The sequence below is a fragment of the Eulemur rufifrons genome, chromosome 2 (genome assembly GCF_041146395.1).
Source record: "Eulemur rufifrons isolate Redbay chromosome 2, OSU_ERuf_1, whole genome shotgun sequence".
NCBI classification, from domain to species: Eukaryota; Metazoa; Chordata; class Mammalia; order Primates; family Lemuridae; genus Eulemur; species Eulemur rufifrons.
Window position 1 is genome coordinate 97,659,702 of NC_090984.1, and position 12,928 is coordinate 97,672,629.

The following is a 12,928-nucleotide window of genomic DNA, read 5'->3' on the forward strand; positions in this document are numbered from 1 at the left end:
TCGCCCCTAAAGCAAACAAAACATTTTTCCTCCCTTTTCATGCAAAACAACTTATTAATTAAAAGCTATAACCAGTGTTTAGCAGCTTCAAAAAAAAAAAAAAAAAAAAAACACAACTACCAATCCAGGCCCTCTCATTTTAACTAAATCAGAAGCAGAGCTGAGTTCACGCCCATCCTACCCGGGAGGCAGTTCCTTCTCTCAGCTTTGCCTGTTACTAGAAACCAGAAAGACTGGTTGATGGCCTGAGAGGGTTCAGGTGCTGTCTTTTGTTCTTTCGGAATTTTCTTGCTGGGTTAGTTTGGCCCTATCACCATAGCCCTGACCACAACTGTTCCAGCTAATTCTTTAACAGGACTGTGAGGTACCAAAAAAGTCACTAGCATAGCCCTGATACTGGTAAGATTTACCTTTACCCCTCAAACTTTTTTGAATAGATTGACATGAGCAGAGCTGGATTATGGCAACTTACCTCACCATTGCTATTATGAGAAGAAATATTGTTTTTCTAAGATTTTTAATGAGTCGCTTCAGTTACTATTTTTTAAATGACCCAGACTGAACATCCTCTTTTAAGGCTCGCTCCCTCATTCCTACTATACATGCTCCACAAGTATCTCTTTACAGAGGAGCTTTCTTACCTCTTTACTTCTCCATAGGCATCACTATTATACTATCATCATGTATGTGTATTTGTTTTTTAAAAAAAGTAAAAATGCTCTTCTCATTCTCCTTTCTCTGATATAGGCACCAGGTATGTAGTTAGAAATTAAATAAAGGCCACAAAAACTTTCCAAGAAAGATCATTAAAAAGGAAAATCCTCTCTTCCTCTAATATCACATAGCTGGCCTTTAAGGCATGCAGCTAAGAAAAAAGGTATCACCCATGGTAACAGGAAGACTGGACCTTTCCCTCTTTGGGTAGTAGCTGAATTTCTATTGAAAGTCCTAGTAAAATATATAACTCCTCATTTGTTCTAAGCAAGTTTTTTCTTCAGCTTTCCTTCAAACAATACCTTTACTTTTCCATTAGAATATGAAGATTTGAAGATTTTGAACAAGGTTCAGGGTTGGTAGCAGTCATTTTAAATCATGTGTTGGTTATGCAGAGAGGAAAAGATATGGGAGAATGGCAGGGGAGGAGGGGAGGAGAAATGTATCTTCATTGGGAACACTGAAAGAAAGCAAGTTCTTCACAGTTATTGCCGGTATCTCATGAAGGCCCAGGCTGCTACCATGGTGAGGGCAAACACTGGCACCAGCACCATAAATATGGGAATACCACTCGGGTCCCCTTCACCTCGATGTCCTATAGGTCCGTTCTGCACCTGTAACTGCAAGAGAAAGAAAAATGTTAACTCTAGTGACTACTGTGTGTTTATCCCAACTGAAATGTACAGGTTGATGTATCACCTGGGTCTATAGTCTGTAGACCACCCAAAGCTGTAATCCCAAGCACTACCTTGCAGAAGGATTCCTCTCTTTGTCCTGAGCTGATGCATCTGTGTCACAGAATCTTTGGAAAGAAAATAGGTCTGATGGGGAGGTGTTTAACCTTGAACTGCTACTGACCCAAAGGAACTCCTGAAGTCAGGTCAGATAACTTCTTTCTGTACTGCCTCCCATCTTGCTATTTGTGTATCAGGAAAATGAAGATATGAAATGAAACCTATTGCTGGGGAGGAGGGGGATCTTTCTGAAAATGTTTACTTAGAAAGATTATCCTCTATCAAAATGCAGTAAGAGCAGATCTGGGCAATGTCAACGTAAGTGCAATGCCATCACTTGAAAATGCTTTCCAATTCCCAGAAGGCACCTACTTCCTCCAAAAATGGGGTCTTGTCCTTCATCTCCTAGTTTGTAATACTAGAGAGAGAGATAAAGTTGAAACCTATATGGAACAGAGGTAAAAGGAAAAAAAAAAACTCTGAGATAAATAAGTAAAAAGAAACTGTATCCTAGTGGTTATAATTTTCTATTGCCTAAGTGCTTCCTTTTGAGGCTGGATGGTCTTCATTTCAGTCATTTCTTTCAGGGTGGCTCTTCCTAATACCAACTTTTAATGGCTAATTTGTAATAATCATGGTGCCATCTTGTTCTAGTTAGATTTAAGCTCCTCATAACAATCCATAAAACTCTGACCCTTCAATCTGAAAGGGAAGACTGCATGAACTACCATTATACCCTTTATTTTACCTCTACATCTTTCATGTGCTGAAGAGATATCCTGAGAGGGCATGCTCAACAGGAAGACATGGTTTTCAGGGGTAGGCCAATTCCCTGAGCAGAAGGGTCTGCTTTATTAGGAATGATTTTGGATGTTTCCTAAAAAGTGAACATTGGAAATCACTTCCCACATACCTTCAAAAAGAACTGTAATCGTATCTGAAGTGTATGCCTATATTTACTTGTCTTTATCTAATGCATAGTTCTCCCATGCTTTGGAAACACAGAAGAGCCAAGGCAGAAGCAGCTGATGACCAATACTGTCTCTTACTGACCTGTTTACTAATCCATTACACCCAGATTCTGCTTGCAACCCTGGTTGTTTTCTCAGATATCTTTCATGTTTTGCCTTCTCTACTTTTTTAGGAGTCCTCTCTATCTTCTTCAGCTTGTGAAGCCTTACTCAGCTACTGAGTAAGAAAAACAGTGCACCAATTTAAGAAGGAGCAACTTAAAGGCATATTGAACCTGTCTTGTGAATACACTCAGAAATCCTCAGTGCTATTGGAGGAATTATATCTACCCAGGGTTCCCTTCACATCATCCAAATTATAAGACACAAGAAAATAAGAAATAGAGACAGGGATAAGTGCTGCCTTGACTGAATTCTGAATTCCATTTCTTTTTTCTGGGAGCTCTCCTTTGAACACTAGAGCTTTGGTCAAGAGGGTCACCCACTTGATAAGTGAAGGGTTCATGGCAGTGATAGGAAAAAGCATATTGTAGGTATCAGAAAACTCATCATCTTTGTAGGTGGAGTTTTGTTTTATAAATTATTATTTTTTTAGAGACAGGGTCTTGCTCCATCACCCAGGCAGTGGCCCAATCACCGCTCATTGTAACCCTGAACCCTTGGGCTCAAGTGATCCTCCCATCTCAGCCTCCTGAGTAGCTAGGACTACAGGTGAGTGCCAGTACACCTGGCTAGTTTTTAAATTTTTTGTAGAGACAGAGTCTGCCTATGTTGCCCAGGCTGGTCTAGAACTCTTGGCCTCAGGTCATCCTTCTTCCTTGGCCTCCCAAAGTGCTGGGATTACAGGTGTGAGCCACAGGCTGGCCTATAAATTGGTTTTATAAATAAGATCTCAAGGGTAGACATGGTTTCTTCCCTACAAAAAGTAAAATTGACTCTGTTTTTTTCATCGTCTATTTTAATTTGGTTGTCAAGCTTTATCTTTAAGGCATATTACTCTGAAGCTAGAACCTGGGTTGCGCATACTGTTATGAATTTCCTTAATGATTAAGCAGAAGCACCAGAGGACCCCTTCCTGTGTCAGACAAGCTCTTCAAATGAGTGACGGTAAAACAAACAAAAAAAAACAACACTGAAGATTACACCCCCAGGTTATTCACAAGAATGGAGCAAAAGTCCGAAGCCAGGTCTCTGGCTATACGTGGCACCTACCCTGTGTTGCACTCTCAGGGACACAGCATAGCCTGCATTACGGAAGAGGTCTACAGCATCCTGGTGCAGCAGGTTCTTTAGGTCTTGGCCATTTACCTGTCAAAACAGCAAGAAAGAATAGTAAGAACGGTATAATTCAACAATTTATTTTCATGAGTCCAAATTTTTAAAAAACAAACTTTCAGAGCAAATTCCAAGGGTGAGGAGCATGGGCAAAGTTACTCAGAACTTTTTTCATTTTCAAAGCTATGTCTTCCTAGAAGTGACATTCCACAGGCCATTTGAAAAGAACCTAGGTAAAAATAAAATAAAATGTGGTATCTCCTTTCTCTTACCTTCTGTGCCTGTCTCATTTTGACACTTGGGATTCTGTCACTGTATTTGTATGTCTTCCATGAGCATTATTAGCTTGCTTCCCTACAGCTAACATGATCTTCCAGGTCCTATAAGTTAAGAATCTCATTTTATAAGTGATAAAACTGAAGTATAGAGAGGCTGTGCAACTTGTCCAGAGGCACATAGAATGCAAGTAGCAAAGCCAGAATTCAAACTTAAGCAGCTTGGCCCCAAAGCCTTCAATTTAAAACACTAACCTATACAAATTTACATTGTAAGCAAGGATTTTATTTCAGCCACATATCACTATCCATCACATTTATGCTGTAAATTATTGGCAGTTTTGTTATATTTTTAAAAATCTTAGAGTTGTATAAAAACACATGGTATTTGTGTATTATTTTTATTCATTTGTATACACTGAAGTAGCATTAAAATTTAAAAAGCAATTTAGTTAAGCGCCATTTGATTGACAAGGCCTTTCTAGACAGCTTCGCTAGATGTGATTTACTTCCTTGAATCTCCATGCTATGTATCTCAAAGTTCAAATTGAACTGCCTTATATAACCTTATATTCTATTGCAAGTGACTTGAAGAGGTGGTATCTCAGTTCATCATTATAACCCCTGTAATACCTGAAGAGCACTTTGTACATTTAAGCATAATAAATTTCACGTTTCCCTGAAGTATGACTGCAGAGTGCACCCTGCAGGAGCCGTAACTACACAAAGCCCGACTGACGTAATCTCAGTACTATACAAAGCTGAAAGGCCTGGACTATAATAGCAGCTTCACCTGCCAATGATTCAGTGTGTAATCTTGCCCCTCATTTGAGTCTTTCTGCTAACAGGGAAGAAAGACATTGGTGACATAGGCAAAAGAAGGTGCTATAAAGGGCATAGGCCAGTTACACCAATTATGCCTTTTAACCCTCCCAGTTAAGCCTAAAGGTATTCTAATATAAGAGAAGTTATTCTAATTACTATTCAAAAAACAAAACCCCAAATAAGAGACCTTTTAGAAACACAAAGGGAATTCTTTTTTAAAGAACCAGTTCTCATCCTTTGCCCAAGGTAAACAGCCCCATAAAACATGTCATGATTATGGCTTTCTCCCTTGACAATGTCTACTCCAAAGTTGAATTTGCTCTCCAACACTGACCTCCTCTAAGCAGTTGTACATATTCCAGTTGCCTAGTGACTAACCACCAATTTCTGCAGATTTTACCCTAAATATCTATGGAATCCACTCTTTTTATCACCACCAGTACTAACATAGACCAGTGGTTCTCAAAGTGTGGTCCCATGATCAGCAGCATTAGTGTCACCTGGAAACTTGTTAAAAAGGTAAATTTTTAGGCTTCATCCTTTGTTTTAACAAGGTCTTCAAGTGATTCTCAAGTCTGAGTTAGTTTTAACCTAAACTGCCTGAACAGTCTTCCAAGCGGTCTCCACTCCCAGACTACCTCCCCTGCATCTGCAGATTTCATCAGTGATTTTCCCTTTACTAGAGCAGTCATTTTTCAAATATGGGTCTGCTCACCCATTACAGAAGATTGTGAAATCAATCCAGTAGGTCAGGACTAGTATTTAATTTCAAAAAAGCAAAATTAGAAGAAAACACAAAATAACAGAATGTATCACTTATAGAAAAGTATTGTTTTGTTAAATTTTTGTTTCAAACGCACACACACACACACACACACACACACATTCTTACTTGATGAATAGGAAATGTACGTAGTTCCTATTAAGGTCATAATTTAAAAGGTTTGAAAAACACCTACTGCAGTGGTTCTCAAACATTGTTGTGCACAGACTCACCAAGGGATCTTGTTATAATGCAGATTTTGATTACCTAGGTCTGGGGAGATCTGAGAGTCTGTGTTTTTCTTTTCTTTTTTTAAGAGATAGGGCCTTGCTCTGTTGCCCAGGCTAGAGTACAATGGGGTGATAACAGCTCACTGCAGCCTTGAACCCTGAGGCTGAAGTAATCCTCCCACCTCAGCCTCTTGAGTAGCTGGGACTACAGGTATGTGCCACCACACCTGGCTAATTTTTCCATTTTTGGTAGAGACGGAGTCTCACTATGTTGCCCAGGCTCACCTCAGACTCTTGTGCTCAAGCAATCCTCCCACCTTGGCCTCCCAAAGTGTTGGGATTACAGGCGTGAGCCACTGTGCCCAGCCAGATGCTGCATTTCTAACAAGTTCTCAGGAGACGGTCAGACTGCTGGTCCTTGGACTTCACTTTTAGTACCAAGAGCTACTCAGGTGAGTAATCCTAGAATTGTTAACTTGCTACTCCAACTTCCTTAACTCCTGGCATAGTAAGTTTTATTGAACCTGAGATATGCAGATTTGCAACATGCTAGAAAATTTTGATGACTCTGAATGTTCAGAGAATCAAGATGGTGTTGTTGTATTAATAGTTAACTGATAGGGAAACAAATTTTTTTTGCTTTAACTCTGGTTGTTGGCAGTCTTTAAAAATGTGTTTCCTATTTCCTGCCTTATGAAATAAGCTGAGTTAAAATTAGTTTTAAGAATTTTGAATTGCCTCAGAATAATCTAAAGTAGGAGTTCTGAGTACAGAGCTCTAATATAAATGCAAATGGAGAAGCATAGAGAAAGAATGGGTTCAACTGAATAAGCATTGACCTCAGATTATATTCTGGATATTTTAGTTTTTTTACCAAGATCCTGAAATGAATCACTTTTTTTTTTTTTTTTTGGTCTCTTTTTTCATCAAAGTTGAAGGAATAAAAATCAAATAGATTATCTAGATCCAATTAATCAGGCCCAACCAAAAAGGTCAGTGCATAACAATGAAGTGGTTAATTCACTGAACAATTAACTTATTAGATGTTTACTCTGTGCCAGACATAGGCCTAGATGTTGCACATGGACAGATGAGAAGGCAAAGACTTCCCTACAGGTAAGTTGTCTGATGGATTCTGTTATATACGAGGGCCATCCGGAAAGTATCCAGCCATTGTTAATATAATGAAAACAGTTTGCCTGACATGGATGTAACCTGGCAGCCAAGGAGAGTGGACTGGAAATGTGCATGCGTGAACAGTGACACTTCACTGTACTACTCAGTGGGGTGCTAGACACCACTGAGTGAGCACGTGTACTGTGTGGCCGTCGCATTCAAAATGACTGAGCAAGTAGAGCAACAAATCTGCATCTCTGCGGAAACTATGTGGATAATTCAGAAGGCTTTTGGAGACGATGCAATGAGTACAGTGCAAATAAAAGTGTGGCACAAATGCTTCAAAATGGTCAAGAATCTGTTGAAAGTGATCCACATTCTGGAAGGCCTATAACAAGCAGAACACCTGAGAATGCTGAATGTGTACGGGTTAGGTTAGAGACTCTGGGAGAACTGTGTGTGGTCCCAAGGTGCCTACTATGAAGGGACTGAAGTGTCACTGTCCTATGTACAATGTTTCTTGTATCTTCTTCAATATATGTCTCTATTTTTCATATTACATGGCTAGATACTTTCCAAACAGCCCTGGTATTTCAATGTCTCTGCAGCTGATTGAATGGGGTTTCTGCTGAGTCTTTCCCATTGACTTCTAAGCTAAGAGCATAGACCAATCTTTCATTTTCTTTGCAACTTTCCAAAGCTCCTGGCATAGTGCCCTAAAGGCCATCAAGTACAATAGTTGATAAATGTTGGTGACTAACCAACTATTTCATTCACCACATTAAGAACTGTACTTGAATAGATTATGAAACGCAGCTGGCTAATGGCCCAAGCTGTGCCATTTTGTTATATAATAGATTTGGTTAAAACAGAATATTCAACTGTGCAGCAAAATAACCAGCTGCATCACCCTAAGCTTCACAAAAACATAATGTTCACTAGACTGACTATTCTTGACTATCCATCTCCCTTCATTTTGGCAGACATACAGGGAAAATGAGAAACCTAGACAGTTCACATTTTTTTTTTTTAACAAAAAGAAAATTATCCCAGGTTCCATAGTAACCTATTCCAGTATTAAACCTTCTTCGCCAACTAACACATACAAAAATGAACTACGGGTGAGGAATTTCTAGCCCTCATCTCAACGCCAGATCTGTTCTTCCATTGCTAATACACGTTTTCAGTTCATGGTTGTTAGATGCAACATGGCCTCAAAAAATCATTTACATTCATTAGTTAAGAAAATTTATTTTTTTCTTTTTTAGCTTAAATCATCCACAGTGATCTTAATTTCACTTTTGATGAGAAAGAGGAAAATACTCACGTAGTTAATTAATTTTAGAACTTGAAATCAAGATACTATGTGGGCATTACTTAGGGAGAATGGAAAGATTAAATTAATAGTCAAAGAAACTCACAAGGATTTTACAGATCATTTAATGATACTTCTATTAGTTACCTAAAATGAATATGTGTTAAGGAAGAGAAACATTTTTAGTTTGATTATCCAGTATCCAAAAGTTACTAGGAAAAAATGGGCATATTTTATTTATAACATGGAAAAATAACCCATGTGAGAATAGGAAAATCCATAAAAAAATAAATGGGAATATAGGCTAATACATAATTTAGCATCATTTTACAGAGACTTCAAAGTCAATAATAAATGAATACTTAGGTGCATTTAATGGTTACGTCCTGACAGTTCACTTAAGGATGGAGAGGGAATCGGATGTCGTGGGTGAGTGAAACAACAGAAGCTGTTTTATAATATTTCTTAAGGAACAGGATCTAGAAAGAAGAATTTTGGAGTAAACTCTTAGAAGGGAAATTGGAATCAAAGAAATGTAGGCTTAGAGTGGAGAGGATATGCTGCTGCCTTTACTCCTGTACATGCTCCATCTTTGTCTTTGTCTTCTTAATTTCCCTCCTTATGTCTTCTATTTCTGCCTTTCCTTCCCCTGGCATTTTCCCCTCTCTTCTTTTCCATGCTTTTTCCTTAATGGGCTAGAACATAAACATACAATTCTTTGTAATATATCTTATATATCTTTGTAAAATTTAGTATCTTAAACATACATTTGTAATATTTCTTATAGTTCTTATATTTTCATAAAGTAAACTCTTTGCTATGAATTTAGATGCCCACTTTTCTCTTCATTGACATTTATTTCTCACCATCCATCACTACTGTCTGGCCTTTTTAAAACTTGAGGCCTTCCAATAATTTCTTTTCTCTGTGAGGCAATGGCCCACATAAGAAAGATTCCTCATCTCAGCTTATATAATAAATTCTTTCACACTGAGGTTTACATCCCTTTTCTACTCTTATGGAAAGACTAATTGCAGTTTTTATATCTAACCATAAATACAATCTACAATTAATTCACTATGCAGTTTTCTCTTTAGGATAACTAATTCTAGCTTCTCATTTACCTTTCAGGAGGTAGCATAGTATACTGGCTAAGAGCAGAGGCTCCAAATTCAGACAGACCAAAGTTTTAGTCCCCTACTGCTTACTAGTTGTGTGATCTTGGACAAGCTGCTTGACTTCACCAAGCCTCAGCTTCCTTAGCTGCAAAACAGGCATAATAATCACACTCACCTCAGAGGGTTACTATAATATTAAACATCAGACATTTAAAGTTCTTAACATGCTACTTGGTAGCTAGTGCTCAAAAGACTTCTCACCATCCTCACTTTGCAATAATCTATTTTTAACTAAAGCTTTTCAAATAATACAGCGCTCTTCTTAACCCCTACATTGTTCAAGTCCTTCTTCATCCAAGGAGCACAGGTGAAGAGAATGTGATTTATGTGTCAAATATTAAACTGCATAGATTCTAGGTATATGCTATACCTTTATTTTAATAACCCATTCTCAATTTTTCCTTACTGTACCATTGCCAAGTTGATTCATATTTTAAGAATGTCTTTCTCTTGGGAGCTACAGGAAATACTTCTAAATTTTTCACTATCCTTCTGGGATGAAAGGTAGATTATCATTGTCTCCATCTCACAGATTAATAAATAGGGTCTACAAGAACGTTAATTGACTGAAGAGAGCCAACAGTCAGTAAGAAGGATTCAAATACTGCCATCCACAATACTATATATATATTATATATAAATACTATATTTACATCATGTAAGCTAGGATTTTACTTAAGAAACATTCTTGAGTTAATTTAGGTAGCTCTACTAACTACTTGTTCTGATTTTCTTTCTTTTCTGGGGACTAAGTGGAGTCATAAAGTCTTCTTGAAGAAGCGTTCAGAACCACACTGCTAAGCTTGATCTCTCAAATATTAAGTTGCCAAATGAACTTTCCTTTGTATCTGTGCCTTCATGTATGGCTACCAAATGGGCTGGATGGGAAAGAAGTGTCCAACAAACAGGCAAATAAGAGGACCATGAGACTTCCCACATATGGCCTTTAACCACTGATCAATCAAATTGTATGAGAAGTAATTCAAAGGGGAAAATTCAAAACAAAGCTATAGTAACAAAATTTTTAAAGGGATTAACTGGGCTGGACACGGTGACTCATGCCTCTGTAATCCTAGCACTGTGGATACCACCTGACCAAGGCAGGAGGACTGCTTGAGGCCAGGAGTTCGAGACCAGCCTGGGCACCATAGCAAGATCCCATCTCTACAAAAAAATAGAAAAATTAGCTGGGCATGGTGGCATGTGCCTATAGTCCCAGCTACTCTGGAGGCTGAGGCAGGAGGATTGCCTAAGCCCAGGAGTTTGAGGTTGCAGTGAGCTATGATGACACCACTGCACTCTAGTAGTCCAGGCAACAGAGTGAGATCCTATCTCTGGGAAAAAAAAGAAAAAGGGGGGGATGAATCTGCCTTATGCAGGGAGGTTCAAAATCAGGTCTCTGAGACTAATACATAATTCTGACAATCAAGACTTCTTTTAGTCTGTACTTCCTTCATTTATGTCAACCGAAAGTCAATCTAGCTATCCTACCCTATTCAATTCATAGGAGAAAGGAGGGAATAGTTTTCTCCTCTTAAGAAGGTAGGAGCTTTTGCCATGAGAAGCCTTAACCTATTTCAAATTTCCCTTTCAGTCTCATGCTAGGGTATAAAAAGTTAAAAAAAGATTTCAAAGATCTCATCTCTGCCTTTGAGAAATTCCAGAAAAGAATAAAATTAATGATTACCATGTAGTAAATGTCTTAGTAAAGACATTAGCAGGATGAAATGGGAACACACGTGGACAGATAATCAAATCAAGATGCATTCCAATTTTTCATCTAAATAAGTGAAAAAAGCTCTGAGTCTGAAAAGGATACTTAATTCCAACCTTCCTTCTTTGTGTCGTCTTTTTAAGTTAAGTTAAATCCAACTATAAGGGCTGACATTCCCCCAAAGGAAGAAACACATTAGTGTTTTAATCAACAAAAAGAGGTAGTAAATAATGGAAGAAAGACAAAAATTGTGAATTTTAAATATCTTTCCCCCATTCCAGTACCTCACCGTTTCCTGCTTTGTGTTTTCTAACCTGGGCAAGTAACTCCACACTCTTTGCTTAACTTGCCTTGATTCTCAAACGAGGAAAATATCCTCCATGCCAAATAACAGGGTTGGAAAGGATGACTGATCAAGGTTCCTCCCATTCAACTCTACAATCTGGATATTTCCAGATCCAAAAAGTCAGGCAGGAAGCTTCCCAAGGAAGGGGTTGGGGGTAGGACCTAAGGTCTGGGGAGCAAAAGACAGTGAAGAAGGCCGAAGCCAGTTCTCACCGAGAGGATCTTATCACCCTCCTGGAGCCGCCCATCCAGGGCCGCAGCCCCATTCTCTTTGATGCGGCTGACGTAGATGCCACTGTCATTGGAGACATACTGTTGATCTGTCCCACCGACGATGTTGAAGCCCAGCCCTGAGAAAATCATGGAGGAGCAAAAGAGATGGGGGTGAAGAAGAAAGAAAGGGATTAGAGAAGGATTAGAGAAAGAGAGGAAAGGCCTAGTGGGGAGATGAGGCTGGCAAGTCAGACCGTGACGTAGCTGGTGGATAGCCATGAGCAAGGTCAGTAATATCACCAACTGAGGTCAAGAGTACTCAGAGTTGCCCACTTAGATCAGGCAGGACTAAAAATACAAACACAGCAATCCACATGGTTTGCTGAATATATAAAGAGAAATATATACAGAACTTAGGTAAAGAATAATGATGATTCCTGTAAGATGTCAGTTCTACTCACATTTGATTATGATTCTGTTGATGGCATTCAGAGGACCCAATTCCTGACATTCTTGATGTCAGGAATGTAACAGTGTTAGCTGTGTTCTGGAAAAGAAGCTATGCTTTTTAACCAATTATCAAATGAACTCCTGATGTAGTGGAAAAGAGATTCCTAACCATATTTTCTCTTCCATATTTTTCTTCTCCCAAGCTCCTAACAGAGTTTATGGATGGTAGTGTTTTAGAAGATATGGTCTTGGGAGTTTCATTTCTTTTTTCTATTTTGGTTTGGGGGGGCAGTGGTATAGGTGTTGGCAGGAAACCTCAGAACCAGAAAGGTTCTGCTGCTTCATGGTATGATTAAATCACCAAATTCACTCTTCCTTCCTTTTCTACCTCAGGTACAAACAACCACATACAGGTTGAACACTCCTTATCCAAAATGCTTAGGACCAGATGTGTTTTGGATTTTGAATTTTTTCAGATTTTGGAATATTTGAATTATATTAATACTTACCAGTTGAACATCCCTAATCCAAAAATCCAAAATCTGAAATGATCCAATGAGCATTTCCTTTGAGCGTCATTTTGGTGCTCAAATAGTTTTGGAGTTTAAAGCATTTTGGATTTCAGATTTTTGGATTAGGGACATACCTAAGTACAGTGACAGACAAGTTTTATTCCTGTAGAAAAAACTGACTACCTGTTGATTAGCAACTCCCCATTTCCTCACTCCCAAGTCTCTGACAACCGCAATTCTCTTCTTTGTTTCTATGAGTTTGAATATTTTAGATGGGTATAAAATTTCAGTTGTTCAA

The 12,928-nt window shown here is 38.6% G+C and overlaps 1 protein-coding gene across 1 annotated transcript in view; it reads right to left on the reverse strand.

Annotated features, from left to right (window-relative positions):
• Positions 1-263: 263 nt before the first annotated feature.
• SYNJ2BP (synaptojanin 2 binding protein) overlaps positions 264-12,928 on the reverse strand; it is a 31,270-nt gene continuing 18,605 nt past the window's right edge. The window contains exons 2-4 of the mRNA XM_069488410.1: positions 11,669-11,805; positions 3,632-3,727; positions 264-1,334 (exon numbers count right to left, since the gene is read on the reverse strand). Coding sequence (XP_069344511.1) covers positions 1,200-1,334; positions 3,632-3,727; positions 11,669-11,805 — 368 coding nt within the window. The 3' untranslated portion in view covers positions 264-1,199. The remainder of the gene's footprint in view (positions 1,335-3,631; positions 3,728-11,668; positions 11,806-12,928) is intronic.